Here is a 27314-nt window from a genome sequence, read left to right on the forward strand (position 1 = left end):
AAGACTGATGATATAGTGCTTTACCCAATGTCTTGTATACTTGATCAATATTTTGAAATTCTTGTTTAATTAGGTGAACCACTACAACTACCGATGTTAAAACCATTTACTTGTGATTTTATATAGTATCACGTACTAATGACCGTTTGAAGCACTTGTTTATCGTGATTTATACACTTGGAATTCCAAATGTTGAAATACGATTCAATTAATTTGGCAAAAGTCAAGAGTATCTTTTTCGGGTATAACTATAAGAGATTATAAGTTGCAATTTTGAAATTATTGTATTTTAAGATCGAAACTATTTGTCTTATGTAGTAGATTTTATGAGTTGTCACTATACAGTAGGCTAATGTAAAGTACTTCTATTTCTAGCTAGTCGCCCAGTATTATAATAGAACCCAGCCGTTGAAAATACATGTTTATGTATGTCTTGACATTCATTTTGAAATAAAATGATTGTTTTGTTGATTGAAAACCAAGTGTTGGATGGAAGTGATTGTTTTTTGTGCCAGATTTCCAGTTTGATTAATATGCTTGGAATTGTTCCGAGTAGATTTTGCCCAATCATTGATTTAATAACCCAAAAATATTATAGTACTCCGTATTTATTTTTTCCGAAAACAATTAGCTAACTTAATTTTATTACTCATACATAGACGAATATGCATTGGGGTTAATCATATTTCTATCCCCGATCTAGCCCAACATAATAACTTGTATATTTAAGTGTAGTCCCATACGTAATTTAACAACATATCCAATGAATTGCATTTATTTTCAAAAAACTAACTTGGGCCAACTATTGGGATGCCGGATGACGTATAATTGGATCGTATTTATTTTGTGTATGTAGTTTATAAATGATTTGGTGGGTTGTATATTAGTACTATAGAAACCAAGGAATAATTATTGAGTAAATCTTAATCCTAACTAAAATTTATGAACAAATAATCGAAACCAACAAAGTCTAAACTCCACCCGTCAATTTACCACATCTAAGTATTAATTGATAAACGACAATTTGAGTTTAAATATAAAATATTAGATCACACTCTTTGTCAAAAAATATAAATATACAATCAACATCAATTAGTTTTCATAAAAAATTATTGTATCATTTTGTAATTAGATTATATCACATAACATAATCTGAAAATTCCCAAAACATGATTAATCAATCAACTGAAATTTATACAGCAGCAAAAAGAATGAGTACTTATCAAAGATAGCTACCATTCCTAACCACCATTCACATTTTAAAGCTACTTGAAATAAAACACCAAAAGGGCAAGCCATGCCTCTCAAACGCCTATTGAGCGTAAACACAGAGTATTAACAGAATATGTCCAAGAAGAAGCAGAGTGCCAATGATCATCAGGTACTTGAAAGCCATTGAAAAACAACAAAAACTGGAGTTGCTACGAAGTTAAACATTTTAATCAAAACTAACATATGAGTATTTTTGTCTGACAAAATCAAAGCGAAAGATCAAACCTATCCACTCATATTGCGCGGAACACCAAAGGCAGAACACAGTGCCAAAGCATTAAAAATGAGGAAAAAGCTTGGCCTGGGGTGAGTTGATCCATAGCACCAGCATATTCCATTTCCTGGTCTACTAAGAGGGTGTTTGGTTGAGCTTACAAGCTCATCAAACAACTTGTAGAGTCTTATAAGATCTGAGATTCTGAAGAAGTTATAAATCGTAAAATAAGCCAAAAAAGCTTTTAAAGCTAAGTTCATCAACCTCAGCTGCTATAATTATTTCTAGTACTTTGGGATTCAATTTCGTCTCTCTAACTAGGACTTTTTCACCCTAACTCACAATTCTAATTAATTCTAGCTTACAAGCTTCATTATCCAAATTCCAAGGACTCATAAAATAAAGTTAGCCAAACATTACATAAAAAACATAGATAATCCAGCTTTATTCAACATCCACCACACAGGTTCATAAAGGATAAATATTAGCGGTAAACATAAAGCTCACATACTGGATCATAGTCATCAATTCCCAATATGAAGTAGCAATAGCGTATTCAAATTCACAAAACACACACATATATGTATATATACTGATTTCAATTTAATCGTCATCATCAAACCACCTCCTTAGCATGATTCTCGGCCATCGCAGGGATCGCAACGTATCCCAATTTCTTCTCCTCCTCCTCCTCGTCGTCGAAATCGAAGCGGGCCCACAGGAAGTACATCAGGGCTCCGGTGAGGGCCCCGCAGCCGACGCCGAAGAGCAGCGCGCCTACCACGCTCAGGATATCCTTGGTGCGGTCGCGAATGGAGCTCGAAACGGTGGAATAGAAATTGAGGGGGAAACCGGATGATGATGAGTGAGAATCGGAGAGATCGGATTTGAAATTGAGCGACGGGCGGTGGGAAGAGAAGGGTTTGTGGGTGGTGGTGCTGAAGATGAAGGCGACATAGTGGGGATTTTGGGCGTTAGGGTTTGCCGGGAGGGAGTGGTGGGGATAATAGGTGGTTGTGGCGGAGAAGTAGAAAAAAGTTCTGCAGGGGCGGGCGGAGGAGGTGACTGCCAGAAGGGAGAGGATGAGGAGAAGCAGCGGCGGAGCTGAGATCGCCATTTTCAAGAGAGAAGATGAGAGTGTTGAATTTTATTTTCGAATCAATGAACAAAAAAAGAAAAAAATCATGAATAATTAAAGTCAACGGTGCGTTCAGATATTATTTGCCGATAACTAATTCACACAAATTCGATAAGTATAATGCAGATTTTCTATTAATATGAATCAAAATCCAAAAATTTGAGTTATTGCCTAATAAATTTTGGCATCATGCTAAATTTTGAAAAAATAAGATATTATTAATTTGACATTGTAGAAAAATCAAGATTTTTTAAGGAGTACTACTATATAATTTTGAAAAATGAAGATATTATTAATTTGACATTATAGAAATATCAAGATTTATTAATTGAGGAAAGTTGGGCCAGAAGCCCAATAACTCTACTTACATCAGATAGGAAAATTGGAAAAGAAAATTAATTGAGAAATTAATTCCTGTTTCCCCCTTTTACTGAAGAAGCATCACTTGCAATTTACAAATATGCGACACACAGCATAAAACCACTGTATGAAAAGCAGAACCCAAACTTGTTGACAATGAAGAAAACAAGTGGCGGCGGTGGCGGCGGAAGTGGAGCAGCTGGCGATAAGAAGAGGGGGCGCCGCTCCTACGTGGACTCCTCTACCGACGCCCCTCCTAGGGTTTGTTTTGTTCTCAATTTTGTAGTCGAATTGTACTCGCATTTGAGATTCTGATTGTTTGAATGTTTCTTCTTCGATTCATCAACTTAGGTTTACGCAAAGATCTGATACCTCTGCAGTATGATGATCTCTAGTTTATGTGAATTCCTTCTATTTAAATCTTGGTTATAGGGATGGTAATGTTGAATGAAATGATTACGAATGTAAACATGGAAATTGAGATTGTTTTTAGTCACTTCTACTTGTGTTCTGGTCGATCAGCATGCTTAATGTCTGAGATTTTTCAATAATTCAAAATGTCATGGGTGGGGCAGCTTGATTAGAACTTCATCTGTAGTTCAACTGACTAGTAAGAAGCCTAGAATTTCATTCTGTGGATGTTGACTTGCACACTCTTATGACTATAGGTCACACATAGTGAGTACGCTGTGTACGTTTCTAATTGACATTCTCTATTATGAGGGAGTCTTGATGGTTGGCGCTTGGTCGTCCTCTGCCTTTTCAGCAGAATATCATTTCCAATATCTGTTTTGTAGAAAAGATCCCAGGTTCCAAGTGTGTGTTACATTAGGCCTATTAAATAAGGAGCTACGTCGGGTTTTCATGGGGTCTTGATATTGTAGGTATTTTTGTTTGACAGTATAAGGAATACTTTACTTTCTTTTTTTTCTTTCTTTTGTTTATTTTATTTTTTAAACGTCTTAAATTCTTAACTTCCAAGGTTTGAGTTGGACAAATACTCAAACCCATGTTCTTTTAAAATAGCGTCTTTGTTTCTTTTGCGAGGTTTGGCTAATCTTACTTTGTAACTAAATTTATTGCTCTTACCTGTTAGCAACCTTATAAGTTTCTACCCTTTTTTATTCCCTTCATAGTGGCTATGCTGATTCATTGCTGTTTCATGTCTGATGGACAACTTTTCCTTTTTAGTTTTATCTGTTATGCGTTTTGGAGTTTCTTCATTGACACTAAGGACAACAGAAGCCACTGTGGACTGGCATTTTTCACATAGTTAAATCTGAACTAGATTATGGCTATCTCATTCTCATATAGTGGATATGGTTGAGTCTACCATATACATGTCTCTTATTCAATAACACTCATTATGGGAGAGTACGCATTACCTGGAAGATTTCATGAAAAGGTTAGCCCATTTAGTGAATCGTTCAATTAGGCAGCCATTGTACCTTCCTTTTACTGTTTTTCTTCCCACTTTATTGAAAAATACGACAGCCGACTTGCCAAAATAAGGAGTATTATTATTTCAATCTCTAACTGCTCTGCTTTTCCTACAGTATAAAACACACAATTTTGTGATGCTTCGTATCTTTTTATTTCAATCAACATGCTAGATTAAGAAAAAGACTATTTATCAATAGGTGGACTAACAAACCAGTAGCATTCCTTGGCCCTAGCTTGTTGGTTTGATTGGTTGTCCACCTATGATTGCAGCCGCACACTTTGTTACCTGTGCCAACTATGGTGATAACAGCGCAATCTTTAGATCCTTGTACAAACAAAAGGAATTAACTTATAAAAGAAACTGTTCAACAAGTTTGTTGATAGTTTTATGATGTTTCCTATTTGTATGAAATGAAATTGGTAGGAAATTTATTCTCATATTGATGTTGAACTTTCAATTTCAGAAACAAGCTGCAAAGAAGGATGTTTTTCAGACATTTGCTGAGAAAGTGAGGGACCATAAAGAACTGGAGTCGAGGTGGGCTGTTTTACAGGAAACAAGAGTTGAATATTTTAGAGGAAAAGATTTTGTTAGTTTTTTGAGAAACCATCCAGAACTCAAAGACCTACTTGAATCAGATAAGAATTTAGAAATTGAAGATGTTGCGAACTCACTGCTGAGAAAGAATCTGATAGTGCGATGTGACCGTGTTGTCAAAACCGTTCGACCAGGAAAGAGAAAATTATCTACATGGCCTGCACATTTGGAGATTTTTCCAGTAAGTTCCTTCCAAACTTTTTCTTTGCAATGAGAATTAAAATAGGGTATGGCTACTTATGTTAATCCTTTCACTTGACTTGCTGACCAACATTTCTAACTTTCACGTGACTGACTCAAAAACTGATAAAGGGTTTGGCTATTTGCACCCTTTCTTATTAATACACTCAAAATTTAATTTTCATAATGAATTTTACTGAATACGCCTCATTATTCCAAGTCTATTCAAACATTAGAAAGAAAAACCCTATACCACAATATTTTCCTGCTGGTCTACCACTGCAAGCATGCAACTTCTTTGATGTTGAATCACGGTATCCCTGACGGATTACCAGACACCAACATCCCATTGCCACCACAGTTGTTGGGGGTTGCAGTTGCACCTCCTTCATTGTTGAATGCCAGCTGATGGTGTGGGTATTGGGTGGCAGTCGATAGGGACTTTTTAATGGTAGAGTGGGTGTTGTGTTGTGAGTTTGTGAGAATCAATCACACAACCTTTTCAGAGAAGTGGTCGTGCTTGTGGATGTCACCTTCAACATACTGGATTCATGGTCTTAAGACAGTGATTGTGAAGAAACTCTGGGCATTGTTTTCCACTGTTAATGGTGGCAGAGAATAGTTTTCATGCATTTGTTAGGAGATCTGACAGCAGCATGACCTGCAGCCCTGTTCTGGCTATTCCTGTACAATTCGACGTATTATGGACATACGGCAGTGGTGACATAACAGAGCTAATTATGGCCATATTTAACATTTTTTGTATGGTTTTTCTAATAGTAAAACTTTTTGTATGGTTATTCTAAGTTTCTAACTGTAAAACTTTATTGTGATATGCAGGATCAATTATTTTCTGATAATGATGCGTTCTTTGCATGGACTTTTGTCAACCGAAGACCATTATGGCAGACTCTTCTCTCATTTTGCTGGCCTGTTTTGACGCTAGCAATCTGCCTGTTTCCTGTGTATCCCCATCAAGTCAAGCTACTTATTCTCTACTTCTGTGCGGGTGTATTGCTTCTTATACTCTGCATGCTGTTGTGTAAGTTTTTGGTGCTGATATTGTTTTCATTTTTATCCACATTGGTTCATCTTGTGGGACCTTCATCCACATGGCCTAGCTGATAGAATAGGTCTACAGGTGTGTAGTCACTTTGAAGTATCTCCATTTCTTCAGATAAGCTGATAATTATGTTAGCATTTATGGCCGATCGATATCCAAGACACAAGAATTACATGATTTGGTTGCACCTTTTGTTTTGTATGCTACATTGATCTAATTTTAGGCTTCATTTACATTCAGTAAGAGCACTTGTATTCGGGGCTCTATGGATTGCTCTTGGAAAGAGGGTATGGTTCTTCCCAAATATTCTTGCAGAGGAAGCGACACTGAAGGAGCTATTCCAGTTTTGGCCCCAGAAAGATGAGGGAGAGCGCCCCAAGTGGACAGCTCGTTTGTTTTTCGCACTTGTAGCCGTTCTTGTCATTCTATTAATGAGGCATCATGCTCCTGATGAAGCTGCAAGAGCCAGGTATTGGTTATGAACTTTAACCTATATGTTATTACCAACGTAAACGTGCCCCTCCTCCCCCCTGGCTTTTCTGCCTAATTAGTGAGACCATAAATGCCATTAAGCTGAAGTGTCGTAATTCTGTTTTTACAGGTATCAGAAGCGGGTGTCCAATATTATAGACGATGTTCTCGAATGGTCTCCTAGGCTGGCTCTGTCAGGTATGATGGACAAGCAAACCATGGCTAATGAGACGGATTCCGGGAAAAATACAACTGATGATGGCGTCGAGGCAATGCCTCGCCCCGATCACAAAGAGGATGAAACAATTCCAGACCAATTTGAGGAAGATGAAACCATTGATCACCATTATTAAATAGTATTAGGAAGATATGTGACCACAGTAATGAAAAGTACTTACTCCAAGTTTACATTTGTATTCACTCCTATCTTCTGTTTTCATTTTATTCAAATAAAGTTTCACCTATCTGTAGACTTTGTAACGCTGTTGTGAGTAACTTGGTATCCCCTCCGTCCTATTATATATGACACATTTATTTATGCACGGGTATTTTGGAAATTTGAAAATGGTGTTAAATACTGGGAGAAATGATTTTTATATCCTAACTTTATCAATCTTATATTCTCTGTTCCCAAGAAAATAGTTTATAGTATTTGCTATTAATGACGTGAGTCTTTTATCCCACTAACATGACTTCAATTTCTTTTTTCCCTTTTCTACTTTGCCAATTTCACAAGAAAACATATATATACTCTCAAATCTCTATTTCTAGAGGGCGGGGAAAGTTCAATTCAATTATTTATAATATTAAATTGAACAAGACATTGAAGGGTTGTACATAATTTACATTTTCTAACAACTCATTTATCAAAGTAAAAATTTTCTGTATATCATCAGATAAAGGTAGGTATGTGTCCAACCATTTTGTTTGGCATGTTTAAAGAAAACTTTAAAACGTAGTGTGTATGTGGTCTAAATTCCCAAAGACCAGCAATTATAATATTCCCTAGAGCAAGAAATGATGATCATAGTACACCCAAAAAAGGATAAAAAAAAAGAGAGAGATGAGAAAAGAAATAAAGTATGGAAAACCAAATGATGTTAGCCTTGACAGAAGTAGCATAAATACAATTTCGGTTTATAGAAGTGCAATCATGATGATTATCAATCAGAATGTCCCAAAAGAATGTAATTTATGGAGAAACAAAAAATAAAAATGATGAGAAAATGCATAAGATTCCCTATCCCTAAATCTGAAACAAATGATCACTATCCGCACGAGCCTTTTCATTGGATTCCATTAGACATGTTGGATACCCTACAATTAACTGACACAAGATAAAGACCAAATGTTAATAATAGAAAAAGAAATCTGACAATAATATCACCTTTCATATGTTAAAAGACAATAGTCTTATTATTAACAGGCTTTTCGATTTCAATGTTTTTAATATAAAAGTCTATCTATTTCTTGCCTCAACATAGGGATAAAATCGTGAAATTCAAAATATAATTGAGCAGTAAAAACCAATTTTTTCAAGATATTGCTTTGATTTATGGAACAATTTATATTTTGAGCTTAGTGTAACCTTTAAATAGTGAATCATATAGAAATCGACTAAAAAAAAATTTATGAATTGTCTTGGATCTTTAAATATTAGTGAATATTTACAATGGACTTGTTACTTTCTTGAATGAATTCGTGGTACTGAATAAATCCCTCGTAAGTTTTTTTTATACAAGGATTTCATATGTCTTACAAAAAGTCCTAATTCTTATTTTAAAATGAGTTTGTATAACCTACTCCTTCCTCTAGCAATGTTTATCGATATCTAATATATTGATAAAACGTACTATTAGTAATTAAAACTTAGTGGTGACTCCCATTTTACAGAGCACATGCAATTTCCAAAAAAAGTGCTCGGAAATTTATATATGCCATTTTCCGACCAAATCGGTGCTTGCAAACAACCATTTTTTTCAGTGTAAGACATTGCTAATTGTTATATTAATGGAGTTTAGTCTAGACAATTTTATGTAGAGAGGGGATGGACATCACTATCATTCATTTCAGTCACCACATAATCATTATAATCACTTCTATATGTGGAACTCAATCACTTAGTCTAAATGTGCTATTTATTTATTTAACCTTTTCATTAGGGAATTCTTGTCCCATAACTTTATGCTATAATTGAGATTTGCTCTAAAATTCAAAACTAATGAACAACTTTTTCAAGCCTACAATTTGATAGTACAGTAGTATTTTTTAAAGAAAATATCGTTTTCCATTTACACAACTGGCTATAATGAGTCTGGGATTAAACTTATCCTCAGTTGACAAAAGTATCACGTCCAAATAAAATATGAACAACATGAGCACACCAATCTTGGCTGCAGGAATCTCAAATTCCCACCAATTCCTTTGAAATAAAAATTACAAAGAGCAAAAGGAAAAGAACATATCCCAAAAGCTATGATTGGTTTATGAGGTATACATCCCATACACTAATACAAAAAAAGCACTAATAACTAATCCAAAATCTCCACCACTAATCACACACAGTCTGAACCATGAACCAATACCTTGGTCGATCCATCTACCAACATGAATCGATACGATAACTATTTTACACCAACTCCACTACAATCGCGAGATTTCATGATTCAGATAGCAAGTTAATAAAAGGGAAAAACATCTCCTCCTCATGATTCAGATTGCGAGTTTTAAAAACATTGCAAAAATACAAAAGCAATCACTAGTAAGATCCAAGCCTAGCACTCGAAGGGAACGCCACGAAGCGCCAAGTAGAAAAAGAGGTCTATATCAGGCGAGGCGAAAAACGTCGGCTTCCGCCTCAAGGAGCAGCTCACAGCGGCGCGTATCCGCCTCTTCTTGGGCGCAGGAGGGCAGCTCGTCATCTCCGGTATCCGAAACCTTTCCCCTTTCGGAGTGGAGCTGCCCGAATCTAAAATCTCCACCTCCACCTCATTCACCGGAGCCGGAGAATTGAAATGCTTCTTCTCGATTATTCTTCTTGAAGAAGAAGATGGTGATCTTGATGATCTTCTTCTTCTTCTTTTGGTTTTTTTTGTATACGAAGGAGTCATTGTTTTTGGGTAGAAAAAATATAAGTGTGGAATTTGATCTGAGGTTTGAAGTGAAAGCTTTAAGGATGGGGGAAAGGGTAAAAGCGCTAATTGGATTACTTTGTCGACCACTAGCGTTTTTGACTCAAAAGCACAACCATATTCCTCGTTTTCTCTTTTGCATTCTTCTTTTAAGGATTTAACAGGAAAAACATACCAAAAAATACAAAGGTTGAGGAACCTTGCTATAGGGAATAAACAGTAGCAAAGAAGGTGTATATCTCTTAGATCTGTGAAAAATGATTCTGGGGAAAGAAGATATATATAAATAGGGATTGAGAGGAGACAACCAAAGCATTTTCAACTCTTCATTTTTGCATGTATATATATACTACATGTGGCTAAGGAATGATTTGGGGTAAAGGTATGTTTAATGATTAAGAATCCTTAATTTAAGGGAAGTGGGAGTATTAATTTAAAACGAATATGAAAATATAGAAAGAAAATCAAACTAATAAATTATTATTTTTTTATTTTTCATTTTTTTTATACTTTAGTCTTATTTTGCATATTTGTTGAAGCTAATAGATAAAGTGGACTCTACTCACAAAACAGACTACTTAGCTTTTATTAAAACTCATGTCACACTAAGCCAAGAAAAGAAAAGAATGTATTACTACTATTTTTCGGACTAAGGGAGTAATTTTTCTTTTTAATAAATAAATTAGTTTTCGACTTTATTAATGTTTGGCTGCAATTCAAATAAGGTCGTCTTAAAATTCAAAGTCTTAAAAGGCATGTTTTCTTCTTTTCACAAGATCTGAATCATATATCTATACATACATATAATTAATTTGAATATGTACCAGTTCATAAAAACGAAAAGGAATTGGTAAGTGAATTTACAAATTTACTCGAAAATGTGAAAGTCTTTAGCTAAACGAATCCTTTTACTACTATTGAACATGAACCACCATCGTGCTACCGTCATTGCTAAAATGCATATTCCTTTATTTGGATTAATACACTCCTATTTGGTAAATATTAAAGTGATAAGAGTGAATATTGTTTATAATTTATTATAATAGTGGGTCTAATTTATCTTTCGTATATCATTCTGTCTTTAATTATATTGTCTCTTAAATTAAATCTATTCTTTACAAGAAAATAGTTGAGTATAGTAGAGTATTATATTGTTGTGAATGGCATGGCCTACTTTTAAAACACAAACACAATGATTTCTCTTAGTGGACATATATATATATATATATATATATATATATAGAGGATTGCGTTAAAATAACAACACTCTTAAAATGACACTGTGACACAATGCTAGACTGCAATATTATAAACGATAAACTGCAATATCCAATACACTAGACTGCAATCTATAAATTGCAGTCCAGCGTATTGGATATTGCAGTCGCGAAAAATTGCAGTCTAGTGTATTGGATATTGCAGTCCGTGAAAATTTACCCTTGAGCAATTTTTATGATTGCCACATGGCAGCTTATTATTCGTCCACATGTACAAATGATTGGCTAGGAATGGTGGTATAATGTTACTTTAAGATGTGTTGTCATTTTAACACAATCCTATATATATATATATATCTATTAAACTATTAGAATTAGAACTTAACTAAAAGGCAGAGAGGGAGGCCCAAATATCCTTTAGAGGGAACTCATGGTATTCATATTAATCTTAGGAATTACTAATGTGTTTTACATTTTATTAGGTGAATTCGAAGGACATTTATTAATTATGCCTTAACATAATGATTTAGCTGCAGTTTGATATCTTTAAATTCCAATATTTTAAAATTAATTCCGACAGTTTAGCCCACCACCCCAGAAACAGTTAATTGGGTAGTATACTAATTAAGACTGCAAGATATTTAAGATATAATTAAGACATGTATAGGAAAGTCATGAACATTGTCATAAGTTCAGCTCAAATATAGACAAATTGTAGATTAAAAAAACCAATTTAAAGGACATTTGGACTTTGGATACCACCCTGATATTTGAAAATTAAAATTGAAACCTTAAAATTTGAAATGAGTTTAATGAAGGGCACACGTGCAGTTTCACTGAATTTGTAGAGCTTTGGGATGCTCTAATCTTCATGCATGTGTTAGACTGTCTGATTCAATTTTATATTGACAAATTGTATGCATTTGTTTGTGTTTTAGTATATGTACAATCACCAAACCATGTGTGTACATATTTCTAGTATACTAACAAAACTAGCAAATATCATAAATTTTGTGATAACTAATGAACCCTGTCTTTTATTTGTAAACATTATTCTTCCTATATTATTAAGTTTTCTAATTAGTGTGCCAATTTCAAGCATAAAATATGCAAAAAAAGTAAGAATTTTAAAGAAAGAATCAAAGATTAACAGCTTTCGGAAATTTAACAACTTACAATGGTAGATTTTAACAATCAGTATACTAAAAAAATTATAAAAATCTCTAAGTACGAGAAATTTATAAAAAGTCAATGTGTTAGTGAATCGAACTAAAACCCATAATTTTTTTGTTAGTCCCAATACGAGTCTCAATGTGTGTATAAAAAAAAACACATATAGTACTCCAAATTCTATTAACACCCCAACCAAACAATTCAATTGGATAATGCTTAGTTAAGACACATCAAAACTCATTTTTGTGTAGAAAAGTTCACCAATCATACATTGAATTTAAACCTAATTTTTTATTTTTTATGGAATAACACTAAATATGGTGCGGTGCCACTGCAAATTTTTGTGAAACTACTTTTTCAGATGACACATACTCAAAAATGAGTTTGAGTTTAACATAAATGATTGGAGATGACCTCGGAACGAAACTACTACATAAATTATGAAAGGTAATAGACAAATTTTCTTAAACATAACACCCCAAAAACTTTCCTTCTGGACAATAATACTTCATCTATTCGTGATTTAAAGTCTCATTTAGCTATTTTAGATGTTCACGATTTAAAGTCACATTTACCTTTTTTCCATTCTAAACAAGTGGCTCCACCGTCCAGTTAAAACCAATACATAAAAGTAGGGTTCACATTCCATTAACCCATTTCTCCATTTTTCTTTATAAAGATATATAATTTTTTAAATTTATGTCAAGTTAAAATGAGACTATAAAAGTTAAAATGAGACTATAAATAACAGCCGAAGGAAGTAGTTGTAAATCAGAACAATTAAAATGCCACTATATAGTTACTAGTAATATTTAAAAAATCCATCAATATCTTGGGCCCAAGTTGTAGTTTGTATGGGTAATATGCATCCCAGTGTATCATTTGATACTACAACCTGAAGTCCTAAATCAGCCCCATCTACCACTCTCAGATTAATTCACAGCACCTTTATATTTTGCACAATTGGAAATATTCAGAATCTCTGATCCAATTAGAGACTATGAAACGTATCTTTAGACCAAGAATATAAGTGGGCTATTCAACGTACTCCATTATTGATGCCAAAACACCCGGATTAACTATTATTCCGGTTTAAACCAAAAAGTTATAACAAGATCAATTAGTATTGGAAATTCTATTGAATACTCATTTGTTTAGCCAAAAAACAAGAAAAATGGATTTCAATTTTAAAACCTATTTTTTTAAAAAAATTGCTAAATTTTAGAACTCATTTTTCTTAAAAAGAATTGCCAACAAAAACTTGTCCGACCTACTATTTGTTAATTTGTTTGATGATTTTTACAAAATAGTACTACACTTGGCGATTGGCATCACTCTTAACCATCAATTAAGGACATGAATATTATTGTATTGTTGATTTGTATTTTTTGCGTTTTTATTTCAATTTTTATGTATTATTTGTTATATTTCTAGATGTTGGATTATAATTTTTTTAGTATTGAATTAATTAAAATTACAAATAAATTTATATTAAAATTACATTGGTCCTGGTTGGAGTTTATGAAAACTTGACACCGGTTAACTGGTCAACCGATCCAGTTAGAACTAGAACTAGCTGAATAAGCAGGCCTAGTATTGAACCCACGTGATATGTCGGAGAACCGACAACCGGAGAGAGCACCTACTGCAGCTGCATTATTTTTCTAAAGAAAAAAAATAAAACAATTATTAAAAAAACAAACAAATAGACAATGACCAAATTTATAGAACTATTTTGCCATTTTGGATTGTCCACGATTTATAGAAACATTTACTTTATTCTACTTTTAATATGCGGACCCCATATTTCATAAATTTTCTTTACATTCACAATCTAATATTAATACTTTAAATGAGTCCCATATTCCACTCACTTTCTCCCTTTACTTTTCAAAGTCAAATAATTTCTTAAAATTCGTGCCGAGTCAAAATGACTCTTTAAATGATGTATGAAGGAAGTAGGTGTGTGATCAAATACTAACTAAGTTATGGTAATAACTAACTATTATCAATTTTGTATGTTAAAAACATCAACACAAAGACATAAATTTATCAATCTTCTTGTGCTGATAAACTTATGTCTTTGTGCTGACATTTTAAATTTACATGTTGTATTGATATAATTATGTCTTTGTGTTGATAATTTTAATGCACAATATTGAAAGTTATTAGTTATTGCTGTAAATTAGTTAGCACACTAACACAACCCCGAAGGAAGTATTATTTAATATTTCCCCTGTTCATAAAAGTAGACATTAGTTTTAATACACAATTGTTAAAGTAAAAGAGTGATAGAAAAAAAAATTATTAGAATATTATAAGTGTATAATAATTAATAGGGCTACCTCAATAGAGTGGAAAAATTGGAAGGAGCCAAAATGGTACTATTGGAAAAGAGCAATTATATTTTTGGTTAGGAATTACTACTACTATTTATTTGCAACCATTTGCAAGTAGTAATTTCAAAAGGTCAGGCCATTTGAAGTACTCCTCCTATTTATGAAAAATCAATTAGCAACATAATGAAAGAAGCGAAATGAAGCAAGAATTCCACTTATATAACATCCCTAACTCATGAAAGCACGACTATACAATACTGCACCGAACAAAGGAGAAAAGAAAACAACAGCCACGAAATACGGTAGTGGAGTTGGCACCACACCACACCATCCCCAATTTTTCCATCACGCCTAAAACAACTCCTCCCACCTCTACTTTGCATACTTGATGACTTGCTCAAAGTGGTGGGCCGTGTCGGCCGGATGCGCTTCCATCCTTGGCCGTTCCGGCACTACCCACCGCCCCTCTCTGCTCCTCACCATCCCTTTGTGCTCGTCCTGCCACCAATTTGGCGGCACGCCATATTCCGGCTTCAAGAAGTCGCAGCTCTTGTTCACCAGTGCAATATCTCTTTTGGACGCTAACCAAAACTTTTCACCTATTGGATATATACATCTCATTGTCGATATTTTGAGAAACTAGTGTACTCCTAATTAAATAGTTAAATGGAGAGAGATGCTAGTATTGTTGACTTTTTGTAAAAAAAAATTAAAGATAAAAAAAATGAATCAAATAAGTTAGATGAAACATTCATTATTAGGTAGTGGTTTGATTGGTCTACTAATATGCACGTATGAGTTAGTGAGTCAGAGCTTTTAATTATTATAGGATGAATTTACGTCGAGTGAGTGACGACGAGAGTGTACCTTTGGTGTGGTAGCCATCCAGCAAGTGCAAATGCGCCTCAAGGTTGTGAGCACATCTCAAGTCCATGGTGTTTTTTAGGTATGGGGAGTGTGTGTGATCCAAACCTAACTCCACACCTACGTGTGCGTAGCTCCATGGAAATGACATTGCATCCTCTAGGTATTTCTGGTACTGAAATTTCTCATTCGTGATGATCCCGGGCACCGTCGGCACCCGGTCGTGCACGTTCACCACTCGGAGCACCTTGATCCCCAGCTCGTCGCACCGCTCCTTGAACCTCAAATTCCCTACCCTAGGCCCCCCGAAGGAGAACACCGTGACGGGGATACCGCTGTTGAGCTGCACCTCCGCCACGTCGTAGGCGCTGAGCAGGGCCAGCGCGGCGCCCAGGCTGTGCCCCGTGATGGTGATGCTGAGGTCCTCGCCCCTGAAGCGGTGGATGATCCGCCTCAGCTCCGCGAGGACCTGCTCGCGGGCAGAGAAGGAGCAGAAGGCGCAGTCCTGCTCCTTCTCCTTGGAGGTGTAGAGGTCGAAGAAGCCCGACTCGATCTTGACGTTGGGGTCGTCGCGGAAGTGGGCGGGCCGGAGGATGTCCTTGAGGTCATGGATCCACTCGAGGTAGGTGACAGTGCCGCGCCATGCCACCACGACGTCGCGGCGGCCGAGGCGGCGGATCTCGTCGGCGTCGGTGGCGACGGCGACGTAGCCCATCCAGTTGGCGTGGGGGCTCCAGATATTGTTAATATTGTTGGTGGTGGATTTCTGGAAGAAGTTGGGGAGGTTGATGTTGGAGGTGGCGTAGAGGTAGCGGGTGAGGGTGTAGCCGCGGCCGGACATGCCGAGGCGGGGGAAGAAGCTGGGAGGGTCGTACTTGCAGGTGCCGCAGTATTTGGAGTGGGGGTCGAAGTCGAAGGAGTCGTAGCAGGACTGGGCCATCTCGCCGTAGCGGATGATTTCTCGGCGCAGGTGGGGGTTCATGGGGTCTACAAGGTTATCCCAGTTGTTCTCGCCCTGGATTTGGCGCCAGATTTGGTGGAGGGGGCGAGACCCGGTTTCGATGCTTGAGAGTGTTGAGCAGCTTGTAATAATGTGAATGGATCGGTCACGTAATTTTGTTTTGTTGGGGGAGTATGGATTGAGGTTTGTTGGCTGCGTTTGGGTGGGTGGTGGAAGGAAGTGGTGGGAAGAAGCGATTTTGTGGTTGGGAGAGGAGTGAAGGGAAGCCATGGGAGTGGAGAAGAGAGCTACATCTATAATTACCTCTAAATGGACAACTATATAGAACATGATAGTTAGTGGGGTTTTTTCACTACAAAGAGAGAAATTTCTTGAGTTTGTGGATGCCGGCTCATGATCGAACTTTATGGAGTAGATTCATGTACAAGAGTTATACACGTATCTAGGTAAAGTTAGACAAGGCAAATTAAATTTACCTACCATTAAATTAGTTACTCATATAGGTGAAATGTGATGGAAAGTTGTAATACGGTGAAAGGTGAAACCTTAGCACTATTGAGACATGCCAAGATATGATTTCACGAATCTAAGTTTTTTTAGGTTATAAAGAGTACAGAATAAAAGAGAAAAATAAACATAGCCTCTAGTGAAACTGTTGCAAATATTAATAGACATGCTCAAGTGGAATAACCTCTAACTAGCTGCGTTTTAACCCTGTATTATGTATGGTATATTGGTATATATACATTATTAATGGATTCTTAATTATACTAACGACTTTAATTTATTCATGAATTCAGCGATTATAAGTAGGGGTGGGTAGGGTACTGTATACCTTATCAAAACCACCATACCGTATACCTTACCGTAAATACGGTATGCGAAAAAGTCATACCTTTACCTTACCAAAGTTTTCAGTATACCGAACTTCGATATACCTTATTTTCGGTATGACGAATTTCCATACTGATATCGTACCTCATTTTCGGTATACCGTACCGAACTTCGATATACCTTACTTTTGCGGTATACCTAACTTTCAACATCAATTAAAATAGAAAATTAGAGTTTTTAAAATATTATTTATATTTTATAATTTTAAAAATAAATTAAATATAATTATGAATAAATTATATTTATATTTCACAATAGATTTTATAATTTAAAAAAATATAAAATATATTTTGTATATAATTGTGTTTATATTTTTGTGGTATATACCTTAGTTTACGGTATATATCGGATTTCGGTATGTAGCGGTATACCGCGGTATTTGAAAACTCATACCGTTACCTTACCGGAATCTATCGGTAAGGTATCATACCGTACCGAAAGTCACGGTATACCGAAAATTCGGTATTTTCGATATTTTTTCGGTATGATAAGGCCGGTATTTCGATATTTTTCCCCAGCCCTAATTATAAGTGTATGAGTGGGCTATTTAAAGGTCATTTTGAACACTAGGAAAAGAATTCGTTAGGTTTGGGCTCATATGTTGAAATTCAGGCTTAGGCCCAATATATCTGACCTGGCTCGAGGTGCAAATACTAATATGTTCAAATGCACTACACTCCGCTACTCGGCACCCAATAAATATTTCACAAATTAACAGAACACACACTCTGCAATGCCGATTACAACCACCACCATCACTGCATTCCTAATCCTCTCGCATCCTTGAACAAACACTGCCGCCGCAACCAACAGTGAGTGGAATGAAGACAGCAGAGTAGAGTACCTGGCTCGATTATTCTGAGGTATTTGGATCTCAAATGTTCTGGATTTCTATCCCTGTTCAGAGGATTCAAGGAGAGGCTGTTGGCACAAAAAAGTTGAAGTCTGGATCGTCGAATTAAAAATGATGATCCATGGATATTGTGTTAAACAGGCTTCCCTGTTTTCAGTTACATTGGTCTCTTTGCTTAATTACATGTGTTTTATAAAGAATATAGGTTGTCATTTTATGTTTATGTGTGCGTAAATACTACTACTTCTTTCATGTACTGCCTTGTAAAACTTTTATCTTCGCTAGTTGTTACATTGCATTTATATATGCGTCCAATCATCTCTTCTACTTCAATTTATTTGAGATAAGGCCACCGGCAAGGAAGCTTTTAACAAGTTTTGTGTTGGCCCAACTTTCCTCTCACCTCTATGTTTACTTTAATTTGACTTGTGACAAACGCATTAATAAATGCTCGTAAGGACTTGGACTGGGCTGATGCGGAGAATGTTCAGTCATAAAAACAAGCATAGCTAGTTTATTGTGTTTACATGTCTGTATCAAGCGTCATGATAATACACATTCTCTTTTCTGATGTTTTCTGTTAAATCCCTGAAAACTAAGTTATGGGATCCTTAGAAATAACCCATTGAGGTTTGGTTGAACCTTCCATACCAGAACGACTTCTTGTCCACAATCTTTATGTGTCCGAACACCTTGTTTTTCCAACAGATACCAGGTTCTGGCTGGTGTTATCGAGCAACGCAGTTGGTGCACCAGCATAAGCTGTTCTTGACCACAATTTGCTTTGCTGTGCCAACTGGCAACATGTTTTTAGGCTCATTACTGTAAGTATCTCGTATCGTTTTCCCTCCCATTTTCTTGTCAACTGCAGCATAGGTGGGTCGATTACGCTCGTTTTATAGGAATCCAATAGACTTAAGAACAATAATGGCAGGTTATAATACATGCCCCTATTGGTTGTATGTGGGAGTTTAGATCAGAACAACAGTTGTTTGGTGTAGTTAATTTTCAAGATAATGAAATATGTATGGCTCTTTTCTTTTCTTTTTTGTCAAATAGTCCAATATCATTGCATTATTTCTTTTAATTGTAATGGAAAAATAATGTTTTATAAATCAATGTGGTAAATACGTACTAAAGCAACGATCCTTTTACATAAAAAATTGAGAAAAAGAGGAGGAAATTTTGTCTTAAATTTCAACAATTTTATAAAGCCTATATATTTTCGTGGTTCATTTATCAACTACTCATAAAATTGGTAATCAAGCAATAATCTCTAGTGCAGTGCATTCCCGAAATTTAATCTCTGCTTCTTCTCCATCTATCCGAACCACGTCGCAGCATTCACTTCTATCAACCTTGAAAAAAAACAAGATAGAAAATTAGATATGAGTTCAGAAATGGGTATGGAGTGAGGAAGTATAAAAATTACCTGAAACCGTTTCGTGGCTGGTGAATAGACCTTGATTCTGGAAATAGAATCGGCGGAGTGATTGCCGGAAGACGAGCACGGCGGCAAGTCCCGGCGCCAGGCCCGAGAGAAGTGAGTGAGAATTTGATCATCTGCGGTGGTTCCGACTGTGTGATAGAAGAACATATGAGGGGCTTGACAAGGGTCACGCGAGGGGCGGCGCGTGTTGAACATGTAATACGGGGGGCGGGGGCTGGGCTGCCACGTCTTGAATGTCTCGATGGGGAACTGTAGGTGGCTCCGCGGCAACATTTTCTCGTATATGTGGGCAGAGTATCCCCACGAGATGGAAAACGACCAGCTCGTGGGGCGGTGGTAGCAGATGGTTTGCTGCAGCATGCGGGAATTGTCGACGGCCACCGCCTTCATGAGGTGGCGCGTGGACTCTGGGCGGCTCATGTTGGGGAATATTGGATCCACCATGTCAAAGTGGTGGAGGGAGAGTAGAGGGTATTTGGGGTGCGATGATAGGAAACCGGATATGTCTCCTCGCAAATCAATCTGTGTGTTTCGTTCGTTAATTAGACAAGATATTAGTGAGATATACTACTCCATGTGATAATCAAGTCAAGATCGAGCTCTATCTTTGCACTGTACAGACTAATCGAGATATATTATCAACATTCATTACGATTCATACCTTAATTTACTCTTACTAGATAAAAGAGGCTACAAACCTAGATGCATAATTAGAAATTATACAAGTTAAAAGTAATTATAGGACAGTCGTAGCCAGCCAACCTTGATCCTACTTTGAGTGAATAAAATATCTTTAAATTATTTCATACACGGTCCATATCCTACATAATTACTGGAGTACTACTTTCACACAAGCTTGCTATAATGCTATTTAACTTGGAAGTAATTAATAATTTGTGTGACATCAAATAATTTAGCACATGAACATGCAGACTAACGTACGTAGGAGTACTACTTTAGTCTACGGAGTACTTAATTACCGCAATTACTTAAATCAACACTAGATTTACAATTCCTTCAATAATAGAATAAGTTTAGCCGCACATATATGTAACTCGATCGTGTTTTTTTTCATCATCTTCAAAAACATTAATCAAAATTGTGGATTTTTGAAGAAAAAATGCGAAAGATATGATTATAAAAAATTACTAACTCAATTAATTTACCATATAGTACTTAAGAATCCTGCAAGTTGTCTTATTTCGTATCCCTATATATTATTAGGTCAAGCGAGGCATAATTAATTTTTTTCTAGTGTAGAATTTCGGGACACATAATGAATTCAGAAGAGTAATTAGATGAGTGGAAAAAAGAGATGTAAATGTAAAGTAAGACAGACTTAATTAAAATCATGAAGTTGAATGAATTGTGATTAAATTTGAGATGGTAAAAGAAAATAGGAGTAGTGAGAGTGACCTGATGAATTCCTTTGAGGGGAGTGAGGTTGACTCCAATGTCAGCAATACAGGACATAGTAGTTTTATCAGCGGCGTTGAGATGGCGATACCTGAGGAGGCAGTTGTTCATTTGGGCGGCCACAAGCTTGGCCAAAGGGAGGCTCATGATAAATCCGGCGCCGCCGAATCCCTGGCTGAAGGAGTACCAATAATTGGACAAGATGAACTCCGATTGGCCCCCGAAGTAGTAATACTTGGTGTGATCGTAGCCGGACAAGATTTGAAGCATGTTATCCACCACGAAAATAGAGTCGTCGTCGCCCATCACCAGCCACCGCAGATTCTCATGCTCCTCCCTGTACACCTCCATGATCGCGTGGATGATCCGCTGCGCCACCACGTCTCTCTTCTTGAGCATGCGGGTGAGGTCTTCGGAGACTCTGTAAGGCGGGGACGCGGCCGACCAGGGGAGGAGGTCGCCGGTGGGGGCCTTGTCCAGGAAGAGGAGGCCGCGCGTGGCGTTGGGGCGCCACCACGACTCGATGTAGGCTTTGCGCTGGTGCCATGCCTTCTCTGACCCCACCAGCCCGAACACCAGGTGCTCCAGCGTTGTTGTTGTTGTTGTTGTTTGTTGTTGTGTTTTCAGGAAAGGGGAGAAGAAGGCGGCGGAGGTGTATTGGTTGGAGAGGGAGACGAAGATGATGTAGAAGATGAGGAAGAGAAGGGCAATGGTTTTGCATGGGCCGCCGGAGACATCCATTTTTGGGGAGGATGACATTTTTCTTTTTACATTTTCTTTTCTACCGACTTTATACTAGCTGCTAACTACTAAGTACCTTGATTTAACTCTCAATATTTATGAAAAGTGAGAATAAGTCATTGGGACGTGAATACTAGACTATTTTATTTCATACTACTACCTCCGTCCCCCAAAATTTGCTACACTTTGACCCGACACGGGTTTTAAGAAATATAATGGAAAGTGAGTTGAAAAAGTTGGTGTGATGTGGGTCCTACTTTTAAAGTATTAGTTTTATAATAAAATGTGAGTAGGAATGAGTTAGTGGAATATGGGGCCCACTACCAAAAATGGTAAAAGTGAAGTGTATCAAATTTTCAGGGACGGACCGAAATGGTAACATGCATCAAATTTTCAGGGACAGAGGTAGTAATAAATTTTCTATTCATCGTTTTTAAATTTAAAACTTGAACAAATCTATCTCGAATCAAATCTCTCGTAGGTTAGACAAATCGTTCAACTCCAGGTACAATGCAAATATTATACTCCTTCCTTCCAACTCAAAATGTCCATATTCTATATTTAGAAATCATATAGTGATAAATGTTGTACGTACATAATCAAACTTATTTTCACATTTTACATTGAAAATCAATTTACAAATATTAATTGATTTAAAATAAATTTCATACTAATCATTCTACAATACTGCGGAAAAAAATTTCAAATTTTAACTTAAATATTTGTATATTTAAGAGAAAATACTTTCTTACTAAATATTGTATGATTAATTCGAATCAAGCTCGAAATCATGTTCTGAATTAACTAAAAATTTCTATCTAACTTCTTTCTTATTGCTACATATAAAACAATAAATAACAAAACTAATTTTCAATTAAATTCAATTCAATTTAAAAATTTAAAAATATTATTTACATGTACAATTTATGTACATTTCTCCTCTTTTCTCTTCTCTTATCTCTCTTCTATATACTCATTAAAATATTCAACTATATTTTTCTTTTTATATTCCACCTAACAATTCCTCTGAAATCATTTGCCACTCAAGAATGTAGTGGGACGGAGGGAATAGTATACAATAGAATTTCCACAAATTTTTGCAATTCCATGACAATTTCGTACGTAATATTTTTTACATTTTCTAAAATTTGGACCACTTTTGCAAATCACTCCAACGATCCAGGCGTAAACTATGATTAAACATATATAAATATGTAAACATGTATGTATCGTTGCATATACTCAACGGCAACGAGTTTACGTGAGACTGAATTAGCTTTAACTCTTTCGATTTGGGTAACATGAGATTAACGTAATAACTCCAACATTATGCACTATGCAATTTCAGATTTATTTTTGACACTATATACAATGTATATACTGGATTAGAGTGTGTAACATTCAAAGATTTTGGATACGCCATGCCATGTTACTCATTCTTTTTATTTTTGCTATCCGGATATGTTTGTGATTTAAATTTCAATTATATAGATAAAAAAAATTTCCATTTACTTTTTCTTTTGTATATATTTTAAACCTCGAATAGATAAAATATATTCTAAATCATGGATAAAGGAATACTACATATTTTAGGGCGCACTCAAAATAAAAAATCAAGATTGAAATATATGAGTAGCTAATGCCAAATTGGCCTAATAAGGTTTATATAATCAATTCATTCTTTTGGTATCCTTTTTAATACTTATTTAATGAATTGCGTGAAAAGAATGGAAGGATCTTTCGAATATTTATAAGTACAGTAAAATATTATACCAACATTTTATAACAGTGAAAAATATTGTATCCACTATCCACGTCGTCGAAGTTGTGGAGGAGGAGGAATAATAAAGGGGAAGGTGGGAGCCATGACACCAGACACCCAATAGTTAGTTATAAAAAAAAGGGAATAAAATAATTTGAATAGTATAATTATTATTAAGAGTTCCAAGTATCCAATCCGAACCTTCCTAACCTTAATTGCATGTCATGCTCAAACTCGTCACCTCTTATAATAATGTCTAAGCTCCTTGCCGCTAGGGCAAAGATTCTGAATGCAAGAAGATGTAATATTAATTCATTAATTATGCAAGAAGATGTAATATTAATTCATTAATTTTGTGCGAACTTGTATCATTTTTATATTGGTTTGTATCATATTTTCATGTTGTAACATAGTACTACTATTTATCATTGTATATACGTACTGATTAACGACAGCGAGTTTAGGTGAGATTGAGTTAGCTTAACTCTTTAGATTAGTATAACATGAGATTAACGTGATAACTCCACCACTATGGTCTATGCACATGCTCATCTTCTTTGAGTAATTAAGAAGCTTATATAATGTTTCTGACCTTTTTTGTATGCAATTAAACTTGCTGCCATTCTACTGAATTGATAAAATATATTCCAAGTGATAGAGTAGTGTCAAATGCGTTGACTATTCCAATATTTAAATTTTTTTTGATAAAAAAGTCTAGCAATATTAATTTGTTTTTGATAAAACGCCGCTGTTAGATACTTGGATTCATCAATCTAATCAGTTACATTGTTGTTATATTTAATTAATTTACAATTTTAAGTTTAAATGAGTACTTGGAGTAAAATTTTGTCTTTTCACAACAACAAATTAAAGCATAGAATATATTTTTTCAGAGTTTAATTCGTTTATTAATTGCCACTTTTTCAAAGCTAACTGTATTAATTAGAAGTCAATAAATGCTTAGGAGAAGTAGAGCTCAATTATGAAAAAATAACTTCAATCAGATGCCCACATGAACGTATTAAAAGGTGTCGTAATTAAATACAATCTAGGGCTAGTGAATCGACCATTAGATGAAGGACAGATTCATATGAGACTTTTAGTTACTACTTGTCATAAGTAAGTTTACATTATTAATATCTTAATTATTCATATAATTCAACAATAAAATTTTGAAATTGCCACTAGACGACGCCAATATTTGATGCGAAAAGTAAGTAAATAGGCATATCTAATACTCCTTCCATTCGTTATTAAATATCTCATTTTGATCGACTTGAATTTTAAGAAATTGTTTAACTTTATAAAAAAACATGGTAGAAAAAGTTAGTGAAATATACGTGAATCTCACTTTTATACATTGGTTTTATATTAAAATATGAGTGGAGTGAATTTGTGGAATGCGAGTCCTCTTAAATTAATTTATTGTTAAACAGAGAAAAAAAAATGAAAAATAAGACATTTAATGGTGGATGGAGGGTGTAGTATTATGTTTTTGTGCAACTTGTTTTATGTTCCTCCGTCCACGATTAAGTGTCTCAGGTATCCTTTTTTATCTGTCTACAATTAAATGTCCAATTTACATTTTACTACTTTTTGCAATGGATCTCACGTTTCACTAATCCATTTGATTCACATTTTATTTTAAAACTAATATATAAAAATAAGATCTATACTTCAATAACTTTTTCTACCAACTTTTTAGTACTTCCTCCGTCCCACAAAAGATGTCACACTTTCCTTTTTAGTTTGTCCTACAAAAGATGTCACATTTTCTTTTTTGGAAAAAGTTCTCTCACACATGAATATAAAAATTATATTTTCTCTCTTCATTTAACACGCAAAACAAAACCTCCTAAAATCACGCATTGTCCCATAAGTGCGATATCTTTTGTAGGACGGAGGGAGTAGAATTCTTAAAACTAACGTCGAACCAACTTAGGACACTTAATGAGGAATGACATTTACCCAACATTCACAAATTGAGGCATAATTTAACTTCTTTTTTTTATATATCAATAGTATAAATCGTTAAATCGTTATGTTACCATGATTTAAACGTGTAACTTGAAATGTCGATCGATTCCCTTATAAGAAAAAGAAATGAAATGCCAATCGCATCAAACCACTTAATTTTAACCCGTTGTAGCATTATTTGTTCTATGAATCCAAAGATTCAGATTTCGAGTAAATTAGTTGGGCCAATCATGTTAGAAGGTTTGGAATTTTAATAATGTGGAACAACTGTTGGGCTCTATTTAATGGGCTTTATGTTGCTAAGCTATTGCAATAAATGGGCTCTTTATAATAATTTAAGTCTTGGCCCGAGTAATTTTTTGTGCACCAACTAAGTAAAACATTAGGTTTTATCAACAAAATATTCTTGAATTAATTTAGTTCTCACTTAGATAAAATTCCAAAAATTTCAATCTTTTAATCACCCAACTCCCAAATACCAAAGTTTATTTATTTTAACGATTCAAAACAATCAAATTTCATCTGTAGTCTATACTAATTCGAATAAGAGAAAATAGTATTTTAAATCACGCTTTGTCAAAATCTGATCTATTCCATAAAGTATGAAATCCGCTAATTAAGTTTCAATTTTTCTAGTCTATGAGTCGAATTTTAGGTGAAATCTTTGTTGACGTGGATTGAGATTTTAAATCACGAAAAAGATGCGTGTAGAGCTTATTCTTAAAGTTGGATTTATATTTCAAGTGGATTTCAATGTAAAGATGTAAATATTACACCTACCTAAAAATTGACCCATGGGATAAATTAAAAAAATTGAAACTTCATGATTTAATGAGTGGATTTTAAATTAGGTGATTTTGACCAAACGCCTATTTGTCCTTCCAATAATGGGGTAATTACATGTTTTGATAAAACATTAATGGGGTAATTACATGTTTTATACAAAATATTTTTTCTTTGTTTCAATTTAGTACAAAAAGTATTAAATCTACATATTTCATATAAAAAATTTACTTAGTGTTCCAAAATATATACATTCCATTAAATATTTTAAACACTATTAGTTAGTTTATAATTTGTCCAACTTGTCATCATAATAAAAGAATAATTAGAGATTTTATACAATTAATCACTCTAAAAAAATAACTTTCAATATCAATTCTCCCAGCAACTGATCGGGGTTTAAAAAAATCATGTCTCTCAATATACTCTATTTTTTTAATTGTATTCTTTATAGAATACAGTATAAAATAAGTCCATATTTCATCTTTACAAAATGGCTAATTTGAGCTTCAAACAATCAATAAGTCAATATTTTATTTTTACTAAAAAGATTCAATATCTTTTTAGTTGTATTCTCCATTATTACACGAGAAAGCTTTGACAATAAAATACAATTCGGTAATTTGACAGTGAAGAGTGTTGATTTTTTTTTCTATATGTTTTTCATTTTTGTGAGTAATAAAAATAACTGTATTTGAAATAATTAATGGAAAGTTTTTAATTTAAAACTTTTTTGTACAAATTTGAAAATTAATGAAACTTTTTGTATGTATAATGTAATTGAAAGTAACGGTGTTAATAGGGACTTAATGATGTATTATTTTGGAACACTAAGTAAACTTTTTGTATGAAATAGATAAACTTAATACTTTTTGTACTAAATATAAAATATTTTGTACGAAACATGTAATTACCCCTCCAATAATTGGATCAATATAAAATTGTTGAATCGCTTATTATTCCCTTAAATGCATAAATCCCTAAAATATGGAATTTAGGGTTACATTTTATGTT

General features: G+C 34.8%; 4 protein-coding genes across 5 annotated transcripts; 1 reads left to right on the forward strand and 3 right to left on the reverse strand.

The window, feature by feature from the left end:
* Positions 1–1902: 1902 nt before the first annotated feature.
* On the reverse strand, positions 1903–2654 carry LOC125221880 (uncharacterized). Its single transcript, XM_048124193.1, has one exon. The coding sequence runs from the start codon at positions 2601–2603 to the stop codon at positions 2103–2105; it is 501 nt and encodes a 166-aa protein (XP_047980150.1). The 5' UTR covers positions 2604–2654; the 3' UTR covers positions 1903–2102.
* A 399-nt stretch (positions 2655–3053) lies between these two features.
* LOC125221879 (uncharacterized) lies at positions 3054–7277 on the forward strand. Of its 2 annotated transcripts, none has more exons than XM_048124192.2 (5): positions 3054–3245; positions 4892–5206; positions 6046–6247; positions 6509–6737; positions 6870–7277. In XM_048124192.2, exons 1-5 carry the CDS (start codon positions 3141–3143, stop codon positions 7090–7092), a joined length of 1074 nt encoding a protein of 357 aa, XP_047980149.2. In that variant the 5' UTR covers positions 3054–3140; the 3' UTR covers positions 7093–7277. The 2 variants fall into 2 exon arrangements, with proteins under 2 accessions (XP_047980149.2, XP_088919178.1); XM_089063052.1 differs by lacking the exon at positions 3054–3245 and adding an exon at positions 3303–4389.
* A 7520-nt stretch (positions 7278–14797) lies between these two features.
* LOC125220072 (alpha/beta-Hydrolases superfamily protein) lies at positions 14798–16759 on the reverse strand. The gene is made up of 2 exons (XM_048122195.2): positions 15467–16759; positions 14798–15198 (listed from the first exon to the last, which is right to left on the reverse strand). The coding sequence occupies exons 1-2, from the start codon at positions 16752–16754 to the stop codon at positions 14972–14974; spliced, it is 1515 nt and encodes a 504-aa protein (XP_047978152.2). The 5' UTR covers positions 16755–16759; the 3' UTR covers positions 14798–14971.
* Positions 16760–19306: 2547 nt separating this feature from the next.
* On the reverse strand, positions 19307–21877 carry LOC125220131 (uncharacterized). Its single transcript, XM_048122269.2, has 3 exons — positions 21038–21877; positions 19604–20143; positions 19307–19529 (listed from the first exon to the last, which is right to left on the reverse strand). The coding sequence occupies exons 1-3, from the start codon at positions 21794–21796 to the stop codon at positions 19434–19436; spliced, it is 1395 nt and encodes a 464-aa protein (XP_047978226.1). The 5' UTR covers positions 21797–21877; the 3' UTR covers positions 19307–19433.
* Positions 21878–27314: the final 5437 nt, after the last annotated feature.

The sequence above is a fragment of the Salvia hispanica genome, chromosome 1 (assembly GCF_029641045.1).
Source record: "Salvia hispanica isolate PSC_SH4W2 chromosome 1, Shi_PSC_v1, whole genome shotgun sequence".
NCBI classification, from domain to species: Eukaryota; Viridiplantae; Streptophyta; class Magnoliopsida; order Lamiales; family Lamiaceae; genus Salvia; species Salvia hispanica.